At 42.3% G+C, this 22,694-nt stretch overlaps 1 protein-coding gene across 1 annotated transcript in view; it reads right to left on the reverse strand.

Annotated features, from left to right (window-relative positions):
* Nucleotides 1-22,694, reverse strand: part of STAC (SH3 and cysteine rich domain) — a 75,476-nt gene that overhangs the window by 16,996 nt on the left and 35,786 nt on the right. The window contains exons 3-6 of the mRNA XM_054193051.1: nt 11,569-11,669; nt 9,262-9,343; nt 7,394-7,509; nt 3,032-3,113 (exon numbers count right to left, since the gene is read on the reverse strand). Coding sequence (XP_054049026.1) covers nt 3,032-3,113; nt 7,394-7,509; nt 9,262-9,343; nt 11,569-11,669 — 381 coding nt within the window. The remainder of the gene's footprint in view (nt 1-3,031; nt 3,114-7,393; nt 7,510-9,261; nt 9,344-11,568; nt 11,670-22,694) is intronic.

Consider the following 22,694-nt stretch of genomic DNA (forward strand, 5'->3'; position numbering starts at 1 on the left):
ACAACCAAACATAGAGTCTTTGAAGAAGTTTTATGAGTGTAAGTAAGTATGAGTGTAAGTAAGGTCCCTTGATAGTAGAGAGTTGTACTTAGACATTGAGAAAATGTAGTGTTCTTGTAACAGAGGATAGCTAAAACAGCAGCCACAGAACACAGGAGAAAGATTTTGTACAAAGTGACACGCATCCACGAGCACGCACAAGCACGTGTTCTCTGATAAAATCTAAGACAATATTGTCGTCATAAAGTCCAACGTGTGAATGTGAAGACAGCACGTGAGCTGATACCTGCAGCCTTTAACCTGAAAATGCCCCAAGTCGTGTCCAGGTGGTCTGACTGCAGCCGACCTGGGGGCCTCATGTGCCCCTCACCAAGTCCTGTTGTAGAGGGACTCCGACCCTGCAAACTGTCACGACTACCAGAGGGACAACCTTAAAAATAAAGCTAATTTCCTGTACCTTCTAGTATAGGAGTATATGTATATCTGATATCTGTATAAAGGGGTGTAAAATGCTGCCGTTACAATCTGTCAGCATTTAATTCCTACTCAAATCACTATGTTTTGGCTTTTGTGTCCAGAGAAAAAGGCGTTAGGAAGGCAAATAGAAAAAGTTTTGGTGAATAACAAGTTGTGTAACCAGGGGCATTTTGGACTTGCAGAAAGTCAGTCACCAGATATTTCAGGATCACGTTTAGAGCAATTTCTGCTTGGTGACAGAAAATGAAGCTAAGTTACTAATGTACAGCCTCATGAGCTGCAGAGCTGACCCAGCAGGTGGGGTGGGAGCTGGACTGTATCCTTGTGTTTGTCAAGAAGTGCTCACCAAACCTGGGTTTGAAGGGAGAACATCCCATATTTGACTCGAGGGGAAAGGGCTCAAATCCCTGTTGATAACAGGCTCACACATGTCACTTAAAGTACATTTTAGCTTGCGGGACTTCTGTTACAGATGGCAATTCACAGCAGTGAAGGAGTATAACTGGCTTAGAGGAGGCTGAAGGGCTGGAAATTAGGTATGCCATCTTACAGTTGTAAACTAGGAAGCTTTGCTTCACAGTACTTATGCCAGGCCCTGAATGAAAGAATCTTTCCTTTAAGTTGTCACAGGAGTCTATAGGAATGATTACTTGGCCACACGTGTGCTGGGTCCTTTCACCCCTCTACAGGCTGTGTCTTTTCTGCTGTTTCCCTTTAAGCAAAGAGTCTCAAATGGACATTCTCCTAAAATCATATTTGCAGAAGCCAGTTTTTTAATGAAAAAGAAAAAAAAAAAGAACTGGAATGGACCTGATTCATCAAGGCATTAATGTGGAACTGCCTAAAGAGGCAGCGGACAACTGAGGAAAAAGGAGTGGTGAATCACCCTGTAACAACATTTTGAATTTACTTTGTTAAATTTTTAATCTCTGTTTAGCTCATGGTCTCTGGATATTACTAGGAGGCACTTGAATCTGAAGGCCACAGAGGTATGTAGTTCCTCTCTCCACACAAACAGAAATCCATCTATTTTCCTATTTGTTTGCCCTAGCAGTGACAGACAAAAAAAAAAAAAAAAAAAAAAAAGCAGGGATTTTTACAGTCTGAAAAGGATTTTACCATTTCCATAGCTTGTGCAAACAGTGCGGGCAGTTTATTAAAAACCTACCAAGGGGAAATTTTTGGAGTGACTGATGCATAATTTATAGCCTGAGCCTCTGAAGGATAGATTGTAAAAAAGCCAGTGCTGATCAAAGGAATTGTTAATGTGCTGCGGAAGTTATTTGGAGGTTTGACACACGCTGAGTTTTTAAACTAATCTCTTTGAGTAAGTTCCTTGAATGCCTCTCAGTGCATTCAGTGAATACAGATCTCGGAGAAAAAAGTTTCTTTGGGTTTCAGAAATGAAACTACTGATCGATAATGAAATATAAAGTTATCTGAAAACTCAAACAGGGCCAAATTAATCTCAGGTGGTCAGGATTAAACAATGTGAAATAGACGTAATTCTTTGTCTTTAACCAGGTCAGGTCAACTTGCATTTGCAAAACAGAAAACCTAAAAAACGTGTCGGGAGAAAGCAGATAACATAGAAGGGAATGACGGAACACAGTGAGGGGAAGTGATAGGACCAGGAGGGGAGGGAAGAAGTAAGGAGGTAGCATAAAATGGGAATGGACAGCTGAAGCTGGCATTTCACACACGTGAATTGCTAGGCATGTAAGGAGCACTGTGGGTGCTATGAAGAAGAAAGCTATGCTCACTGTGATTTGTTTTTGCAGTGTACATCTCACGTGAGATTCAGCAAAGCAGCCTTCAGGTGCTGCCAGAGAAGTTGTTCTGATGGTTTGGGCCTGAAGTTTTGCTTAGTGCTCAAAAACCCTTTGTACACATTGATTCCCTCACCGTGACTGAATTCAAGAACAGGGTCAGAAACATCACCCCTCAGTGGCTGAGATTTCATTACTAAGTTCTCAATTGGTACGATGATCTTGAAATCATACCAACGCCGTAAAAACATTACTCTTGTACTGCAAAGCAGACAAAGGAATTGGGCTATTAATATTGCTGGGCACATACTATAGTTATACTGAGAAGCTGCAATTATAATCAGGATTCATTGTGTTGGACATTTTACAGACATATGGATATTATATGATTCATTTCCTGTCCCAAAGACAGCATATAGAGACACGTAGACAAGTCAAACATATGGAAAAGAAAGTATTAGTTTTGTTCTACTTTGCCAATGTGGAACTGAAGCACGTTAAGTGATTAGTCTACAGTCATGTTCATGAAGCGCAGGAGATAGGGAGTGGACCTGAACCAGTGTCAGGTCTGGACACAACAAATTAAGATTACTGGTGGCTTGGATTTCATCTGAATGGCAAAAAGCATTCCCCAAATTCTTGCACCAACCACATGCCGCACTCACCTCCCGCTTTGAAAAACAGCATGCTGCTAAAAGATGGACATGCCATAAAAAAACCACCTGAAATAGGTTGTACACAGGCCTATACACGTGAAGATGGTATCCTGGCCTGGCAGCACTCACCGCTGTTGCTGCGTTTCCTGCTTATGTCAAGGGTGCCTGCAGAGCTATCGCCTTCCTCAGGAACTTCTGCCAGGTCAGCTGTCTGCAGGGACAGAAGGATCAAATGAGATGGGATAAGCCAGTAAAAGTGAGCAACGAGGTGAAATAAGAGCACAGAAGAGCCTTTGGGGAATGCAGTACTTGGGTGCTACCAGAGCGCAGCAAGTCAGCCTAATGGGATTGCAGAAAACATCGTATCTGGTGACGCACAACAAACACCTACTTCACAGGGAGCAGTGAAAGCCCAGAAAGAACTCCAGACCAAGTTTACAGTCTGGAGTACAAAAGATTTCTGCAGTACAAAGTAAAGTGAAAATTAAGGAACAAAGGATTATATTAAGCAATGCGTTTCTCTGTATAAAATAGAAGGGGCTTGGGGGAATTCGTAGATCCTGCAGGTACACAAAATAGCTATCTACCAAGGAGCCTGGACATTAATTGAAACTACTGACTATTAATTTATTAACTCTGCATATATTATTCAGTAAAATAGATGTAATGTAAGGGTGATTTTATTTCTGTTAACATGCTGTGAAAGAAGAAGCTGGAGCGGGATGGAGTTGGTGAAGTCAGTCTTTAAATATCTGCCCTCACTTTCTTATTAAACAGTCGCATGCCTGCCATGGTTAGGGAAAAATGAAACCCAAATGTTGTTGTTAGAATTACTATGATTTCTTATTTGTACCATATTAATGTCAATCATGATTACGGACCCATTGTTCTAGGGTGTAGGAAAATGTGGGATGACATAATCTCAAGCCTCAGAAGTATACTCTGCATAAGGCACCAGATTCCTTGGTTGGGTAGTCAGATTCTCCATGTACAGTGCATCAGGAACCAGGAGCTGCTCCAAACAACTCCATCCAATCTGGCCTTATGGAACTTTAGTTTCTGAACTTTCCACACTTGACTCCTTTTGGGTAAAGCAACCGATAAACCCCCCAAACATTGAACTTGAGTCAGGTGCTCTCCTAACCTGAAAAACCGTAAATCCTTACGTGCTCCTGAACTTTATTTATTTATTGTTAACAGGATTTCAAGGCACATGGAAGGATTTAACTTCATTATTCCATGACACTTCACAATTGTACTGTACACATAACTCCGTCCATTGCTTTGCAGACCTTTGCCTGCGTTACAGGAAGAAAAGCCAAATGAGGAATATTCACTGCTTTTGTTCAGGAGTACAAAATCTGAATTGCTTTATAGATTTTTGTATGTTTTTTTCCTTTTACTAGTGTTGACAACAACGCTTTTTTTAGAAACTACTTTGACAATTTATTTCCCCTATCTAGTACATTCCTAGCTACTTCTTCATCCAAGCATACTAATGAACAGAAAGGTTAAAAGTAGATTTATGCCACAAGTATCTTGTGGTTATCTTGTTTCCCTTGCTATTTTAAGAACCTTCTACTTTACTGCTCCGTTATGCCTTGTTTTTAGACTCAGCCTTTTGCAGCAGGACATGCTTGTCTTGCATCTTGCACAAATGGGTCACCCCTGGATGAGAAGGCACTGCAAGAGCAATGCTAACATGGAGTCAGTGTAGAGCATATCTAGAGATTTCTTGTTGCTGGGTGCAGAAAGGGAAAGACTGGCTTTGCTGAAATAGTAAGTCCCAGCTATTTTTCAGCTTATTGCTACAGCACGTTCCTCAGTCCTCATAGATAAGCTTCATAATTGCTGATTAGCTTCATATTTTGTTGGGTACTACTGCACATGGGATGTGCGGTGATTATCTCTTCAGTATATATACCTCACCCAAAACCTCCTGAAGTAACCTCAGTTACCTTTAATGATTTTTTAGTAAAGAGCTGTATAAAAAATGGTCTAATAGAAATGAGAGGTACAAAGTTGCTTGTAAGAGGAGGTGATCCATGAAAAGCTAACAAGAACTGGAATCACATTTATTTCACCTCAAGTGACTTTCTGTATAAGTGTAGGTTGCAGAAGCACATCTCTGAAGGAAGCAGTAGGTAGTAAATCTGGAGCATATGGCCACTTTCTTTTATGGGAAATGCAGACTCCAGGCTGAAAAATCACAGTGGGTACGTCCACACTGCTCAGCCATATTAAAAATACCTTGGCTAGTTCAGAGGAAGGCAGTTATCTCTACTTTGAGCAGAGATATGAACTGCTGGAAGCTTCATGGCTGTAGAGGCAAGGCACGGATCCTAGGCTAGTCGCCTTTGCTTTTGACTACCTTCAGCTCTGACCCAGAGCTAGCCTTTTGACAGCTTGGGCACCACCTACCAGATGAAGTAGGATCTTCGGTGTCACCACGTCCCTGGTGCCCCTGGTTTGGTGACATGGCAGAACCTTGAAGCACTCCCCAGGTCCCAGGGCTGGGGCACAGCCTTGCAGCAAAGCCCCTGTGCTGCTGTGAGCCTCACAGCTGCTTTGAGAGGAGCAGAGCAGCACAGAAGTGAGGACCACTGGGGAAAGATGTTAGCCCCTCTGCGTTATTAACTACACATGTGCTGCTAGCTCACATGCTCTGGCACATTTTTACCTGGGCCCTGAGGGCTCTGTGTCGTGTCCCTGCTCTGGTCACTGGTCAGTGCCTGCTCCTGGCACACACATCACAGTTGTAAAGCTCCATGGCCCCATCATTTGGATCAGGGATGTGCCTGCTGATGTTTTCATCCCTGTCCCAATCCACAGGCTCGCATTGGCAGAAGTTATGGTTTCACATGCCTGTTTATTCAGCTCTCTAATGTTTTCTGTTTTCTGTATGCTGACACGTGTTATATTCTTTCTCAGCCTCAATACCCTGGAGAAATTCCCATAACGAACTTGCGTTCCTCATTCTACACCCACACCCCACCTAGCTATGATCAGCTCCCTAGGGCAAGCTGACACAGCATTCGTGATTTCTATGCCTGAGTTGTCATTCATAATTCAACAGAATGCTTTATTGATTTAGAAAGCAATAATTACATTTGTAGAACTTCTGTTTCAAAGTAAATTAAATAATTGAAAGAAAGAACTGTAATCACAATGCGACAGGTGGTAGAGTCACTTTGTGTTTTAAAAAAAGAATGGAAATTACCAAATTCCTTTTAAGGCACAAACAAGGGTGGATAGAGGATGTGTCATTTAATAACTCCCTTGCAGCTTTCACTCAGTTCTTGTTTAAATTTGTCTGTCTTCTTTCCCATCTGACACAAATGGACATCTGCTTAGAGGCCAGGTTTACCACCTGAGGTTACAGTTCAGCCATGTGAGTGAGCATTTAAGTGCCAGGGAAACGTTGTACCAAACATAAACAGATATTAGCACAACTTTAAATTAAACATGTAAGTATTTGTTCTGAGGCCTGGAGATCCAGTCTCATTATGTCTCTGTGCCTAGTGGTTTTTATTCTGAGGAATAAAAGGAGAGATTTTCAGATAACGTGTGTCTGATTTTTAGACATGACAAACAGCTTTAGCCTCCAGTGTATTCAGGTGTTTGTTTGGTTGGGTTTTTTTTGCGGGGGGGGGAGAGAGTGGGGAGGATGTCTTGGAAAAAAAGAGAGCCTCAAGCATAGGCTTAAGTGCCTGTTTATGAGGTGAAAGGCTATGAAACGTTCTTTCAACACCATGAATGAGCTCCTGATCTCATGGGTCCCAGTACTGTTGAAACAACAATTTCTGTAAGCAAGAAATTGGCAATTGTTACTGTTGAACTAGGTATGGATTTAGCAAAGGCAAGGCTAAGGGAACTATCGTTTGCCTTGTCTATCTCCAGCTCTTCTGCCACTGTCCTGAAGAAAGTGACTTTTATGATCAGAGAGAGTGAATGACAAAGACTAACATGAGGTGAAAATCTCCCTGTCTGGATACAACAAGCTGAGCACACCTGCCTTTATTTGGGTTTTGGAGATCTGTGATGCCTCCCTTCTGAGTCTACACTGGGCAGGGGTGGAGGTACCAGTCCCTTGCCTTGTTGCAGTGTCGTTACCACTTGTATGAAGAATAAGTGCTCACCATCAACAACAGGCAGGATACGTCTGCTCCAGCATGGCAGTTAAATATCTCTGTTCCGCTTTTACGCAGATATGCAAAATCAAAAGAATTTCATTTACTTTCCCAATTGGATAAAAGATTATTAATTTAATTTGTATTTTTTTTTCTTTTCTTCAAGAATCATCTAAAATATACTTAAAACCTGAGTTTGCAAAAATAATGTGTTTTCTGGTCTCATTTTGTAAGCTGAGAGTGAGATTCTTTTTTTTTTGAGTTTGAAATACAAGTTTTGTGAACTCTGGTACAAACTCCTGTGAATGAATATCTGTTGTTCCTCCAGAAACAAAATGGAAGAAAGATGTGGGATACTTACTGAGTTTCTGTTGGGAGAGTCAGACCCACTTCCAGAACTGCCCTTTTTGGTTTTCTGGGCTAAGGAAGTCCCAAAGCGGAGAGTTTCATACACAGGGTCAACCTTATTTCCACAGGCTGCAAAAGAAGGAGCAAAACATGCATTAATCCCTTGAAGACCTTTCTGGTCATGTTCCTGCTCCACTTGGAGAAACACCTGCGTCTACTAACATGGGATGTAGGCTTAGACACGAGTTGAGAGACTACCCTGATAAAAAGTATTTGATGAACTCAGTGGAATTGGATTTTGCTAGCGATTTTCTGCTGCCTTTCTGCTCCCATAAAGATCGTACTCCCTTCATACAGGCTCTTCATGTCCCCACCTTGTCTCTCTTCACCTGCCATCCTCCTTCTCCAAACATCACTGATGCTGCCTACACTGAAGGTAAGGAAGACAAAGTACCAGGAGGCTTTAATCCATGTTTGCTGCCTGTTGCTCTCAACAGTAGATGCTTGAGGGAAAAACCCTGTGTTGTTTCTGAGCTTTCTTGTGATATGGGTGGGCCATCACCTTTATCCATCTACCCTCACAGTGCTCCTACTCAGTTCATGCGGATAAATAGGATGGCCTGGATCTTCCTTGAAAGGTACTGACATCCCTGCTGTGGGGCCATATGGGATCTGGAGGCAGGCGTGAGTAGGTACCTGCCGTTGGGAATGTGCTCCAGGTTGCTCAGCTCAGTCTAGGGGTAGACAGAAAGGCCACCACCCCTGCTGGCGTACGTCTGTTCAGTTTTCATTCCCAGTCTCCCTCATAGCTGGCCCCAAAAGTCATCTCCCATGGCAGAGAAAGGGATGTCTTCAATTGGCACGAGCAAATTCAGTTCAAATCCCCTTCTACATACTGCATTATTAGACCTCAGCCTCCCTTGAGGCACAGGGCAGTAGATATGTAGAATACAGTACATTTGTAGCACTGTGTAGAAGGAGGGAAATTTTGGCCAAAATACTGAGAAAATATATGGGATTTTGAATTTTTATGAGAGCAAAGCACACTTCATTTTTTAGCCAGAGTTTGTTAAAAATCTTTCTATCAATTCTCACAAAAAAATGATGGATTTTTTTAGAAAGAGAAACTTAGATGAAATCCATGTAATCTGCTTTGGTGTTTTGTTTTTTGTTTTTTGTTTTTTTTTAAACTGCTGAAAACAACTAAGTAAATGTCCTCAGACAAGTCATTTTCAATTGACTGCCTAGTTTTGGCTTTCATTTTTTGTACTGCCAGGCTTGCCTGGTAAGAGTACTGGTGCGGAGAAATATTTTCCAGAATCAACTCAACTTCTCCATTTCAAAATGTTTCTTTTCAGGAATTTGATATTACGGTGAGCAAAATCTGGTCTTGTAAATACTCGGACAATGTGTAGACATGGTCAATAAGGAAACGTATGAGGAAAGCAAGAAGTGTGGATGAAAAGGACAGCAACCTAGCAACACCACTCAAAAGCCAGACCAGTGGTTTGAATGACTCCTGCTGTTTTGATCTCTCTGTCTTTTATCTGGTTCTTCCCAGCTCAGATTTTCACCTCCATATTCTAGTGTTTCTTCCCTTTTAATTTCCTACCTTGATCTCAGGTAGCTATTATTAGAAACAGGGTAATTGCTAAGAGGTTTTATGTACGGGGTTTTGAGTGAAACGCACAATAAACACACCCTCTCCTCTTCCAGCTTTGTATCTTTGAAGTGGTTCCTTTCCTGAGATGGTAGGAGGACATCCAGTCACCGAAAGGAGCTGGAAGGCTGCTGAGGGTAAATACCACGGCTGGAAGTCTGCCGCTGCTGCTGCAGAGCACTGCCAAAAGGAGACTGAACGGAAAAGCAATCAAAACCTACCAATAGGCATCACTTCTTTGATGCAGCCAAACTGTTCATGAATGAGTAGTGGTGAGCTGTAGTACCGTCGAAATCCCTTTGGCTGGAGGGAGAGAAAGCAAAAACAAGTGAAGTGCACTGCTGCCATGACTGACATAGCAGAAATAACCTCAGCTCTTTGGCTAATGGTGTAATAGTGTGGCGAGGCTAGAAATTTGCCTCCTGTTGTTGAGTCACTGTGGGATTTAGAGATCAGGGAGTTATTTGATTTTTCTCCTGGAAAAAAACAATTTCCAGTATTTATGTGGAAGGAGGGGCTCATTTTCAGCTCCCCTTTTTCTTCTGTCGTACACAAAAGCAGCACTAATTAATTGCAGCAGAAGTGCTGAATCATTAGAGGTTCTGGGAAGTTTCCCTCTCCCTTTCTTCTTATGTAATGTGAATTTGCATTGTTTTGCATTTGTTAAACCACCCTTTCCCACCCTAACTCCAAATCCTCATGTTCCCACGTATGCACTTGTGAAACCCAAGGAATTTAGAGCCTTTCTATAGGTTTTTCTAAGATTTGTTGCTGACTGACTGCAGCTTCCACTGCTTTTTTGTCTTGTAAGGTCAAAAAAACTCCACAAGTTGTGACCAGACGTCCCCTCAATGTACATTTGTAGAGAAACGCACTGTAACAACTCAAGCTATACCATTAAAGAATACTACAATATAGCCAATAACAGTGCCCAATGCCATGCTAAAAACTATTCTTAGAAGGTTAAACATTTCCTGTTACCTCTCTATTTACTGTCTCAGCTAGCAAATAACTCAGGCAAAGGCTGAGTACCCAAAATGAAGGTACTAAGTCTTTGGAAATGCCCTTCAAGTTATTAGGGATCTACAGATGGTCTCTCAGATTTCTAATCTTTGTGAAAACTTCCAGCCGTATTGAGGAGTGGAAAAGCCTCATGGAGATGTGTGTATTTTCTATGTTCAGCATACATCAAAAAACCCATAGAAAACTAGTTCTTTTACTAATGAGCTGCAGTACAGATTGAGAAGGAACGAGGGGACTGACAAATTTGGTTTCTTACAGGAATAAATTCCAGACTCTCCAGCCTCTGTTTGCCCCCAAACTAGATTCAGACATAACACGAGCTAATAAAAATCCCATGACTTTGCTGGTGACTTCCTGCTGTGAAGTTGGCATCTATTTTTCTGCTTTTGTAAACTAGTTACCACAAGAGCTGAGGTTGCAATCAAGAAATGCGTGAAACAATTCACGTGATTTAGTATTTGTCTTGTCCAAGGCTCGCAATGAGATCATTCATCTCTTCACAGACCAGCTTCCTATACCAGAATGCCTCACACTAGGGCTACTATTATGGTTTAAATGCATAAAGTTTTGCCTCAGGTGTATAAACAACAATAGCTTTCACTGAATACTCTTGGAGAAAAAAGATCTTCCCTGTGAAAGGTGGGTTTTCTAGCTTGCAGTGCTTGCATTTTTTCATCATTGAACACAGTGAAACTGTTTTGTTTTAGCTCGTATTTGTCGCTGGTGCCTTCAGGTTGCAACAAATTTGAGAACATCTGAAACATGAATATGTGTCTTCAGTTTTCATATTGCAAATGGTCGTTTTTCCAAGTTCTTTTTCCAAGACTAACCAAAAGTACCGTATTCCCACAGAAGTCATCAAGTTGGGTTAGAATCCTTCCAAACACAGTGTCCTGCGTCTGCCAATAACGAGAGTTTGCTGCTCAGAAGGTGACCCTGGCGCTAAGGTGCTGTGTCCATATAGGGGCAGGTCTCCTCCCAGCCTCTCCTGCTGAGAGGTTGCTTCAAACTCTGTAGCGTCTCACTGTGAAACATCGTTTGGTTTTCTTTTTAAGATTAATCATGGTTTTTCTTCAAGCCGTAACAGTGGAAAAAAAGAACAAAATGTAATTTGAAGGGTTTTTCTTTTGTTAAACTCCATTGAAATATTTTGACTAATTTATAGCATTCCTTGAGAGATTTACACCACAGCAAGCACAGTTTAAATCAAGAGAACTAATTTTATTATTTAGCTAAATTTGGATTACATAGCTGCATTTTCGCATCCACAAAGCAGACCAGATTTGTGTTTCATTTTTGTTCAGGTTTTTGAGTAGTAGCAGCTGCCCAAATCGATAACAGGGCACCACCTGACTTTACTTTTTCCACCTCAGTAAAGTGACCTCGTGTCAGTTCTGTTAGTGCACCAGATAAATGCCAGCCAGGGGGTCAGGCACACAAAGTAAGTGGCTCCAGCACAGGCTGGTGCCTCCCACTGCACTTGCTGCCCTGAGCTGCTCACTTACCAGCTTGCCCATGCAACGCTGTTGTCCAATACTGTCTGCACACTTGTGGTGGATGCTCATCTTACAAGCCTTACAGCGCAGTCCGTGCTTAGCGTTTGTCCCTGTGAAATGCACGGAAATGATTTAATTAGACAAAATCAATAGTTTCCATACATTTAATGAATGACCTGAAAGAACTGATGGGGAGGTCAGTTGCAGTAAATATTGACAGCATTCTTCGCCTTGACTACTTTGTTTTCTATACATTTATATATGCATTTTCTTTACAGCCTCTCCATTTTAGGCATTTCTCCCCAGGCCCTTCCCTAGGCTATTGCTTCTTTTAGATATGTATTGGATTATTGTATGATACTCTTATCAGTGATGGCTCTGCCTCGTGAACATCAAGCAAAACGCCTTTGAGATTTTGAAAGAGCCTGGCATGAGAGCCATGCATGGCTGAGGGAGCCACTGAAGGAGCACCCAGATTCTGGAGCTGCCCTGGGGAGCCAGGCAACCAGTGGAGGGCCAGGTTTTGTGGGTGAGCTCCAGGGGTGCGTGAGAGGGCTAAGACAGCTCCCTTACAATTGCCCACCCATGCACCCAGGGACTGCTACTCTCACCTCCCTGGGTCGGTCCTCAGAGGTGCAGGAAGGGTTCCTTGCACGTCCCTGAGTGCGGCAGTGAGGATGCCATGGGTCTGACCTTGCTCTCCTTCACTGGCAGCGGAAAAGTTCAGCGCTGCAGGTAGGGGAGCTCCAGGAGAAATTTTGCTTTACAGAAATAGACTTCTCCCACTTGGGCAACAGTAGTTTTGCATTATCTTCAATGTGGACCTACTCTTAAATGACAGAGCCAAGTCTGTTTGCTTCCAGGCAGGAACAGTCGCTCTTATTCACACACCCATAAGACTTCCTAAACTACACAGAAGCAGTTAAGCTGTAGCAACTCTTTTATCCCTCCAGGACTGTATAAATGGAATGAGTAAACAACATGTCAGTTCATTATCATCTACTGTGAGAATGAGTAACACAAAAGGTAGTAAAAAAACCCCGAAAAACTCTTGACATTTTAACCAGCCCTCATTAGTCAGACATGATAGGAACATTAGTCACAAGGATCCTGCATCTGAAAGTACTCATGTAGCTCTTGTTTATTTGAGTAGTCAACACCATGTACGTGCCACTGACTTCATTCAGTGAAATGCTGGGTCTGAAAGAAGCACTTCAGGGAAGGGCTCATCAGGTTGGTGACAAAAGCCGAGCCTTGACAGGACCACTTTCAGGGGAAGAGGTCCCTGAAGTGGCCACTTTCAAGCCAGATAGATAGAGGCAGGCTGGAGGAGCTGGGGGGGCGGCTGCAGTAAGCCAAGCTCAGGCGTTTCGCTTGTGCGCTTCTTGTAGGACAGGGAACTGACCTCCTCCCCGCCTGCCTACTGAGACTGCTGGAGAGATGGGGAGTGAATGGGGATGAGTGTGGGGGGCACCTCAGGGACTCCCATGCAGTGGGGTCAGCACCTTCTCCCTGCTTGTTGCTTGCCCAGCCCCTGTCGGCTGAGCTGACGCATGGCACTTCGCTGCTCGGGTACGTGCAGACATCTAGCCTCATTCCTGGGGTCTTTTTTTCTAGTAAACACAGGATTTTCTAAAAGAACACGTCCCTGTTTGATGTTTGATTATTTTTTTTTTCTGCATGGTTGCACTTGGATTACTATGCTGTGAGGATTTTTTCAGTTATAGTTTCTTTCCAATAACACACGCTCAAACCAGTAGTGACTTCTGCGGCTTTGTGCTTTCATTACTGATGCTGAAATGCTGAATCACCCTTCCTGATGGTCAATGACTGACACGGCAAGAAAACAGGACTTCCTCCACGTTTTTATATTTTATAGGGCAGAATGAAAAAAAAGGAAACTGACATCATGCTTTGCCTATACAACACGTATTTATTGTCAGTGCTTACACTGGCTCTAATCCTCCTCTCAGGCTGGTCTGTACTGGCATAACTCTTACCTGCTTTGCCAAGTTACTCCTGAGACTCATCTGAAAAGGCAGTCACTCTTACAGTCCTTTCTGCTGTCTGTGTTACACTTTTACAGCCATTTTAGTGTTAACATCATAAGGTGGATATTGGTCCTTACATGTTATAACCACGTGATCACAGAAGATACACAGTTCTCGACACAACTGTGCACCCAAATGACAGGCAAAAGGAATGCAAAGTATCTGTGCTACTTTCAAAAATCAAACCCCAACTTCTTCAGAACAGAAAACTACGGTCATGTGAAAATGAATAAGACAATAAATTACAAAAGATCAACGCTATATTTCTATTGCTGAATGCCACTTGTTAACTGTGGGTAGGTAAGAAGCGGCTTCAAAGAGAGGAAAAGTATTTCAGCCACACACTACAAGAAGTCTTTGTAAACGAAAATGAAATTCCCTGTAACTACCAAGAGCTTCAGTCTTTAATTCATTGTCATTTCTAACTACTTGGTTTACTGTGGGACTAGGCAGCTTGGAAATAATTTGCATGTATCTCCCTGCCTCCCACTGAGGAATAACTAAAGGGCTTAAAGAAGCAGCATTTATTCTGTATTTACACTTAACTACCGTACCTCAAGCTCTGAAAATGGCATTTCTACAAGGCATATTTTCTTTTTTCCCCAGGATAGTTCTTTCTTCTTCAGTTTCTGATCTCCATTACAGTAAATCAAACCTCCTCAGGGAATCGTGGCTAAACTATTTCAAAACTGCATGCTAGAGATTAGACAACTACATATCGGCAATGTATCATCTGACCCAGAAGTTCCTGAGATCTAGAACTGAGGCACATCCACAGCTCACATTATGGAGAAGAACACATCCACACTCAATATAGGTGTAAATGAGACCAGAGTTTGACCCATTGCATCAGCTTTCGGTCTCCCGTGTAAGCAGGCTTGTTGACTTTGCAGCTGCCTGAACGTGGCTGGTTTTGGAAGGCATCCTGGTAGTTTGAAATGGGGAAAAAGCAGGCAGAACGTAGATCTTGCAAACAGGTTATGTAAGGCTGAGTGAGTACAGTGAGAGTCCTACAGTCATGCCAATATAAGAGAGGTTGGACAGGAATGCGTCCAGGTGGGTTTTAACTATCTCCAGAGAAGGAGACTCCACAACCTCTCTGGGCAGCCTATACTATATTATTATTACTACAATACTATACAATACTATAATAATAGTAATAATAACAACTCTGCAATGGGGCAGACTATTTGAGGGGAATTTGTATCATATCACTTATCTGTTTGAAGTTGAAAGCCCCTCTATGGTGTGCTTATTCACACGGGGTTAATCTCTCTGTAGATTGAATAAAATATGGGTTTGATGGACTCACAATTCAGTGGATAAAGAACTGGCTTGATGGCCACACCCAAAGAGTGGCTGTCAATGGGTCCATGTCCAAGTGGAGGCCAGTGACGAGTGGAGTCCCTCAAGGATCAGTACTAGGACTGGTCTTGTTTAACACCTTCATCAGCAACATGGACAGTGGCATAGAGTGCACCCTCAGCAAGTTTGCTGACAACACCAAGCTGTGTGGGGTGGCTGACACACTGGAGGGAAGGGATGCCACCCAGAGGGACCTCAACAGGCTGGAGAGGTAGGCCCATGCCAACCTCATGAAGTTCAACAAGACCAAGTGCAAGGTCCTCCATCTGGGTTGGGGCAATCCCAAGCACTGATATAGGCTGGGCAGTGACTGGCTTAAGAGCAGCCCCAAAGAAAAGGACTTGGCGGTGCTGGTGGACAAGAGGCTCAACATGAGCCGTCAGTGTGCACTAGCAGCCCAGAAAGCCAATCATATCCTGGGCTGCATCAGGAGAAGCATGGCCAGCAGGTCGAGCGAGGTGATTCTCCCCCTTTACTCCACTCTCGTGAGACCCCACCTGGAGTACTGCGTCCAATTCTGGAGCCCCTACTACAAGAGAGATATGGATGTGCTGGAACGTGTCCAGACAAGGGCCACGAGGATGATCAGAGGGCTGGAGCACCTCTCCTATGAGGACAGACTGAGAGAGTTGGGGTTGTTCAGTCTGGAGAAAAGAATGCTCCGAGGAGACCTTATAGTGGCCTACCAGTATCTTAAGGGGGCCTACAAGAAAGCTGGTGAGGGACTTTTTAGGATGTCGGGTAATGGTAAGACTAGAGGGAATGGATTAAAACTAGAGATGGGGCGATTCAGATTGGACATTAGGAAGAAGTTCTTTACCATGAGGGTGGTGAGACACAGGAACAGGTTGCCCAGAGAGCTGGTGGAAGCCCCATCCCTGGAATTTTTTAAGACCAGCTGGACGGGGCTCTGAGCAACCTGATCTAGTGGGAGGTGTCCCTGCCCACGGCAGGGGGGTTGGAACTAGGTGATCTTTAAGGTCCCTTCCAACTCTAACAGTTCCATGATTCTATGAAGCATGGGGAAGGGCAAGAGTAAGGAGAAAGTTCACATTTGAGATGGCCACAGCAGTGTCTGGAAGGTGCAGTATTCCTGCAGAAGTAGTGAAGCCTGGCATACTAAAACATTCTCCTCAGGGACTTCTGCTGAACATACTCTGATGACCTGCATGCCTGACCATCACTCTCTTGTTTGCTTCCTGCCCCCCTAAATAGCCGACAGCCTGATTGCAGCCTACCTTAGCAGATATTCCCCTATGCTAATCTTAAAGCACAGCCGGAAGCTACTGTTATAAAGTACTCACTCAAATGTCTTAGCCCATCTGGAATCATTTCAATTTGTGGTGGATCAGAAATAGAGGAACTAAAGACTTAGCAATTAAGCTAAACTTGGAGTACCGTAACTACTTTTTTTCTCTGGTTTTCATTCAAAGGGGGAGTAGACTAACAGCTTTGATGGACTTTTTGTTATTACCTTCAAAAATAATCATCCCTCTCACCATCTTCTCCAAAGACCCTTACTAAGGTTACTTAATCAAGTTGTTAAATGCTGAGCACGCCAGAACAAAGGTTCTGCTCAGTTACTTTTTGACTGCAATCTAGGGATGCATTTGTCACTATTTTTATTCAAGACACACTACTTCATTCACTGAACAGGGTGGACAGTGTTCAATGAATGGGCAGCTCTATCCAATACTTCATTTTTGACTTTCATTGATCAGTGTGTGTCCTGAAGCATCATCTCTTGAGTACCATACTAATCTAATTCCAAACACAAGGTGATTAATGGCCTCATGGGCGTTCCTATGGGATCACTATCTTTGTCTCTCTACACCTTGCAATATGAACACGTTTGCCAAAACCTGCATGGGATGGCTCCCATTTGAGGGACTAAGGGGTAAAACTGTCAGAGGTGTCACTAATATGGCACTATTTGGCCCAGATGCTGGCGTTTAAGTTGTAAAAATTGCAAGCTGCTAAAACCGGGGGTTTAGAATGGAAAGTACTGGACATATTTACCTGACTCATAGTGCCCATAAACATAACTGTCAATGTAGTCATGAAATTCATATAGGCAAAACCACACATATATTTGCACGTATGTTCCCTGCATCCTATTTATTAGTGTATCTATTAATTATCTCGTAGTCTGTAAAGGTTGGTATTCCTTTTCCAAATGAAAAAGCCAAAACTGACAAAAGAAACAGTGTTTCACTGGAAGAAAATGAGGAAATTTTGTGTCAGGATACCTGAGTAGCTCTTAAATAAACTTACAAATGAGGTTCTGCCACAGCCATTTTCTTCAAATACCAGCTAATGCATCCAGACACCCGGCACTGGAAGGACACGTTGTTTTGAGAAGCAGGTCATGTTTAATAACACCTTGCTAGAAATACTCTACGACTGTGTCAGCTCCCATTTGAATATCTAAACCAGTGGCTAGGCTTTCCAGAACGGCCATGGAAAATTGAATCTTAAACTATTCTGATAATCTGACCTGAAATACTACCAAAAGGACACACTGCATCACTTTTGTAAATCTAAGCCTTTTTTGGAGGAAGCCTAAATGGAAACAGAACACCTCAATATAGGTGAATGGAAAAGATTTGGAGGCAGAGAGAGACAGAAGAGACAAGGCGGAATTTGATTCCAAGTCTTTATGTCTGTCTTTCCTATAAAAGTAATTTAGTAACTACTGTGCATTTCAGGAAAGTGACATTTATCCTAAGGAATGCAAATGAGAATTATGTTTGTCACACACTTGTGAAAGGAACCTTTATCACCCTCTTGGCCAGCACAGCTATGGCCGCAGCGCTGTTGGCTGGTGCTTTTAGCCTGTTGTTTCAAGACTCAATATAAGATTAATAGCTAGAGAGGGAGAACGTGCCTTACAGCCTGGAGAAATTTGAAAGAAAACCCCAAATGTTGGTAACAACATGAAGTTTTGCTGACTGTATAAAGATAACTGTATTAAGCACTTATGCTAAAGTGAAAAAAAAAAAAAAAGAGACGATAAAGATTCAGGTCTATAAAAGAGAGAGAGAAGAATGGAAAGAGACACACAGAGACTGTCACCTCCAGCTAATTCAGCTATGACCCAACCACTATTTTTTATCATTCCAGCTGAGAGGAACGTGCCAGTAAGAAATTGTTTTGATTTAAAACTTTCATAAATACATACGTTTAAAATTACGTATTTTCCATAGAACTTCAACTTCTGCCACGGGAGGCTGATAAAAATAATGAGTCTCTTGCCCCTTTCTCCCCAAGCACTTTTGCAATTGTCACCAGAAAGCTGTCTCCGTGCCAGAATTTATGGGAAATAGAGAATTTTAAGCAAGCTGGGCCAGTATTTTAGCAGTGAAGGGTTTAGGCGGTCACCTTAGAAGGAGAAAGAAAAGCCCCTGAAATGGCACTGGTGCCCATGCAGTCATCTCTAAGCCATTCACAACCTCCTCTCCCATCCCCGTCTTCATAATTAATTGTCTTTGCGTAAAAGCTCTGACGCTAAAAGGGAGACTATTTTTAAAAATTCCTCTATGGCTATTTCCTGCCCCTGCAGCTGGATACTGCTGGACAAGCGCTCACCCTCCTCCTTCTGCTCTGCCTCAGTCAGGAGCTGTGAGTAGATCAGAGAATGGCATTTTCTATGCAGAACATCCATACCTTTAAAGTTAAAAATCTTGAGCCTAATTGCCCCAAATCATTGCAGTTTGAAGGATGAGCTGGGCATCCCTTTTTTTGCCTTTCCTTGGCCTTCAGCCTCCCCAGGTGCCACGCACCACCTCAGGAATTGCCCCCTTTCTCTGCGGTAATACCCTCCTGCTTCTTTTTCCTAACTGATGCTGGGACCCCTTCACCTGCCCCAGCTGACATTGTGGAGAGGACAGAGGTGCAGATCCTCAACCGGCCATCAGGTGAGCTATAGATCAAAGCCTGAACCCAGATTTCCCCAGCCACCCTAGATGGCCAACAGCTGGAAGTCATTCCTGTCTGATGCCTGACTGATAATTCAAGTTGATGGGTGCACAGTTGCCAGGTGCATTCACTGATACACCTCAGATAAAATTACCTGTACTATTACCAGTCCTCCCTTTGCACCTTCCTCTGCTAAATACACAACTGAATGGATTGTTCAAAAAAGTAATAAAAAGAGGACATAATGATTTTGTGGTCTGCTGCGTATTGTTCCTAATTGGCCTGCAGATAAACGTATTATGGCAGCCCTTGTCACTGTCATTTTGACGTTTCAAAAGGATCCATTATCCTTTTTCAAGGAGATGAAATTGCACTTTACGGATACCCTTCTCTTTTGACCGGACTAGATAGTCTACACTCATGTGAACACTGTGGCAAATGCATGAATAACAGATGTGTAGGATGAAAAAGTTCAACACACACAGAGAAAACTAGGCAAAAAACTTATTTAGGCAATTTTTCATTAATAACGGCAGCATGGGATTGACTTCAAAGATTTTACTCTTTAGTAAAGGGGTTTTGGGTGTTTTTTTTATTTTACAGTTAAATCTTTTGGTTCAAAATGTGCAGAGTTGTGGGTAGGTTAAATCAGTAGCTCCTTGGGACGGGGGTACATTGTACAGGGACATCCAATAACATGTGGGAGTTAGAGAAGGAACCCCTCCATCTGGGACCAAGCTGCCAGGTCTGGACCTGACACCTTGACTTACTGGAGTCCCCGTTCCCCTGAGTCTACCTTGTGTCAGTCAAAACCAAACGGGGTATGGGGAGAAGCTGGGACTTTTATACTTATGTTCTGTAGAATAGGACTTGATATTCAACCATGGTACCTGTCCTGCCAAATTAATACATTTTAGATTATATATCACTGAGAGGTATCTGTCTGTTTCAGTGCCTACCCCACCCAATTTCCCCATAACAATATCCGATGTTTAAATAGCAAGAAAAGTTGGCTTGCATGTAGGCAGGCTACAAAACAGTGCATAAAATTAGAACTGACTTCCTAGTGATATAGTTTTCTTTAGAAACAACATGCTGAGAAAAAACTGAGGCAGTAATAGGCAGGTTTTTCTTGAAGGCTGTTACAGAGAAAAATATCCCTGCTAAGATAAAGTCCTTTCTAACTTCATGGTTTTAAATCATACATATCAGCAAGAGGAAATGCCTTTATTCTTCTTGCAAATCAACTCTGTAACTCCTTGACAAAGAACTTCCAAACTGCCAGACCTTTTATTCTCTGGTTCAGGAACAATGAGACTTACTTAAAATGCAGATTGGCATTTCCTGTCTTTTGGTGCAAAAATGATTCTCATTCTGGTGAGTAGAAGAGAATGAAACTCACTGCCCTGTGCTGAAAAATTTGGACACAAGAGGTTTTTTTGCAACACACTTTTCACATATTCAGCAGCTTTGCTATAAATGTCTGTCCCTGAAAGGAACTATCCACCTCCATATTTCTTAAAATATCATCTTAGGTTTTTGATCATCTAAATGTTAATTAAGATGCTGGAATGCCATGATAAATAAACTAAGAGCTAAATATTGAAAGAAAAAGTCCCAGTCCTCTAAAAACCAAACACAATAAACCATATCTAACGTTCTTTGCTGTAAACAAACTGACACTGATATCACAATACCTACTTTTCTAGACAATTTTCTAGACTGCTTAGCCTATGCTTGTAGATCTTTGCACCAGGTTGCTTTGTTGAGAAGGAAAATAGCTCAAAGAAGATAGGCATAGACTTGCTTATGGTACATGAAGCTGAACTGCTCCAGAGATGATGATGGTGCCAGAGCTGAATGGGAATGGCAACATGGAGAAATTAAAGCTGGTGTGGTGTCCCAAAGGAGGACAAGCAGAGATCAATGACTGATCTTGCTCTCAGTAATATTAGTAAACATAGTGTGTTCAGTAACGTCAGACTTCAAACAAGATCTTCATGTTCACAGGCTCAGGTTATTTGTACCTCCATTCTTACACGTGTTGAAATGAAAAGCCATACAATTACAGCCTTTTTTTGTGTTTTGAGACACTTTGAAAAAGCAGTTGAATTTCGTAAGGCCACTTATATGTGCTGAAACAAGGGCCTTGTACCATTATGATAGAGGAGCTGAAAAACAGAAAAACAATAGCTGAACGTAAACTATGCTGTGAAATGAAGAGCAGGGTTCTGGGCTTGCTGAAAATGTGGGAAAAATGTTACAGAACAAAAGACCAGTCTCCCCTCAGTAAAGGGATTTAATATCCTCTCTGGTCTACTAATGGACTTTTAACATTGCCTGCTGCTTGCAAAGCTCCATCATCAATGGGTTTCAAATGAGAGACTGCTATGTGCCAGAAGATTAGGGCAATCAATTAGGACAATACAAAGTTTAGTTTGAAAAAAAACCCCTGATATGTAAATAGCCATTTGCTCTCTGGCCTTCTGCTGTTTCAAACTTACTGAGGTTTTTGGCTCCTTCCTCCTGTAGTAAAAACGTTCCCTCATCAGCACAATGTCTCGGTGTTGTTCCTGGTCTTTGTTAGCACGGACTGACTGGCAGCGCCTGCAGCGACGGGACTCGCACATGAAATGCTGACGTGTGACTTACCATGGCCACGAATCCTCTCCCTCCCTCTTTTGCCCATTTCACAGTAGCTAGTGGTGGAGCTGGGAAGTGGAGCAACAGAAGATAACTACACGTGTCTCCACCCAAAATCTAGTGTGTGGTCAGGATCTGGCCTCTCACAAGCTTCTGCTCCAAAGCTTTTTTTTTCCTTGGATCACATGTAGCTGAGGAGGACCTCATCAGAAGCTACAGGTGTAAGTGACAGCATGATTTGCTCAGACTACGGGTAATTCAGGGCACCACTATAAGTAACTATGCAGTTATACCAATTTGGTGGGATCAGAGAAGCCATGTTTACAGTTAGTCACAATGTGTTGCTTCTTTACAGAATTTTACAATCGCATTTTATAACAAAAAGCGTTTCAGTTTCTTTTCCGTAGCAGTTTTGAAAACAAAAAATGAAACGGTAAATGCGGAAAAACATTCAAATGAAACCTTTCAACCCAAGTGAAAGTTTTTTTAAATTTCTTTTTTCCAGAAATAGTTATTGATTTCAGTGAAATCACACAGGTTGGGCAGAAAAACACAGTTTACTGCTGTCATCTGCTCAAAGAGGCAATCTCAGCCTTCACTGTTACAACTTGAGAGAATTTAGTGCTTGACACATAGCAGTGCTGCCTAAAGCACACCTACAAGTACACTTCCACATGGCATCAATTATTGTTTAAATGAATACGAAAAACTTCTGTCAAACGATTTTACAGAAGTTTCTTCAGCTCAGCAATGCAAAAAGAGTATTAGTTGCCGGGCAGTCAATCTGGGGAGCAAAAAAATATGGACATTAAACTGAAATTTTCCTTTATTTCTAAATATTTAAATAATTAAACCAAAAATACCAAAAATTTGTTTTCTAAGATTTTGTCTCTCAACAGGAACAATTCAACGCATCACTCACAAACTGTCCATGGTTAGAGAGTATTTGCATTATCTGAATTCACCCTGGATTCAAATACGAACAAGCCAAGCCAACTCAAGCCATTGCTTTTCTCATCTACACATGTGGTTTGCACCAGCATGACTTTGTGGTTTGTTGTCCAAAAGCCTTAATTAACGTTGACCATAATTGTGTTACCACTATTACAGATAAGAAAATCCACAGAGGTAGCAATAGGTTTGGTAGCTACAACTGTC

The sequence above is a fragment of the Rissa tridactyla genome, chromosome 2, assembly GCF_028500815.1.
Source record: "Rissa tridactyla isolate bRisTri1 chromosome 2, bRisTri1.patW.cur.20221130, whole genome shotgun sequence".
NCBI lineage: Eukaryota > Metazoa > Chordata > Aves > Charadriiformes > Laridae > Rissa > Rissa tridactyla.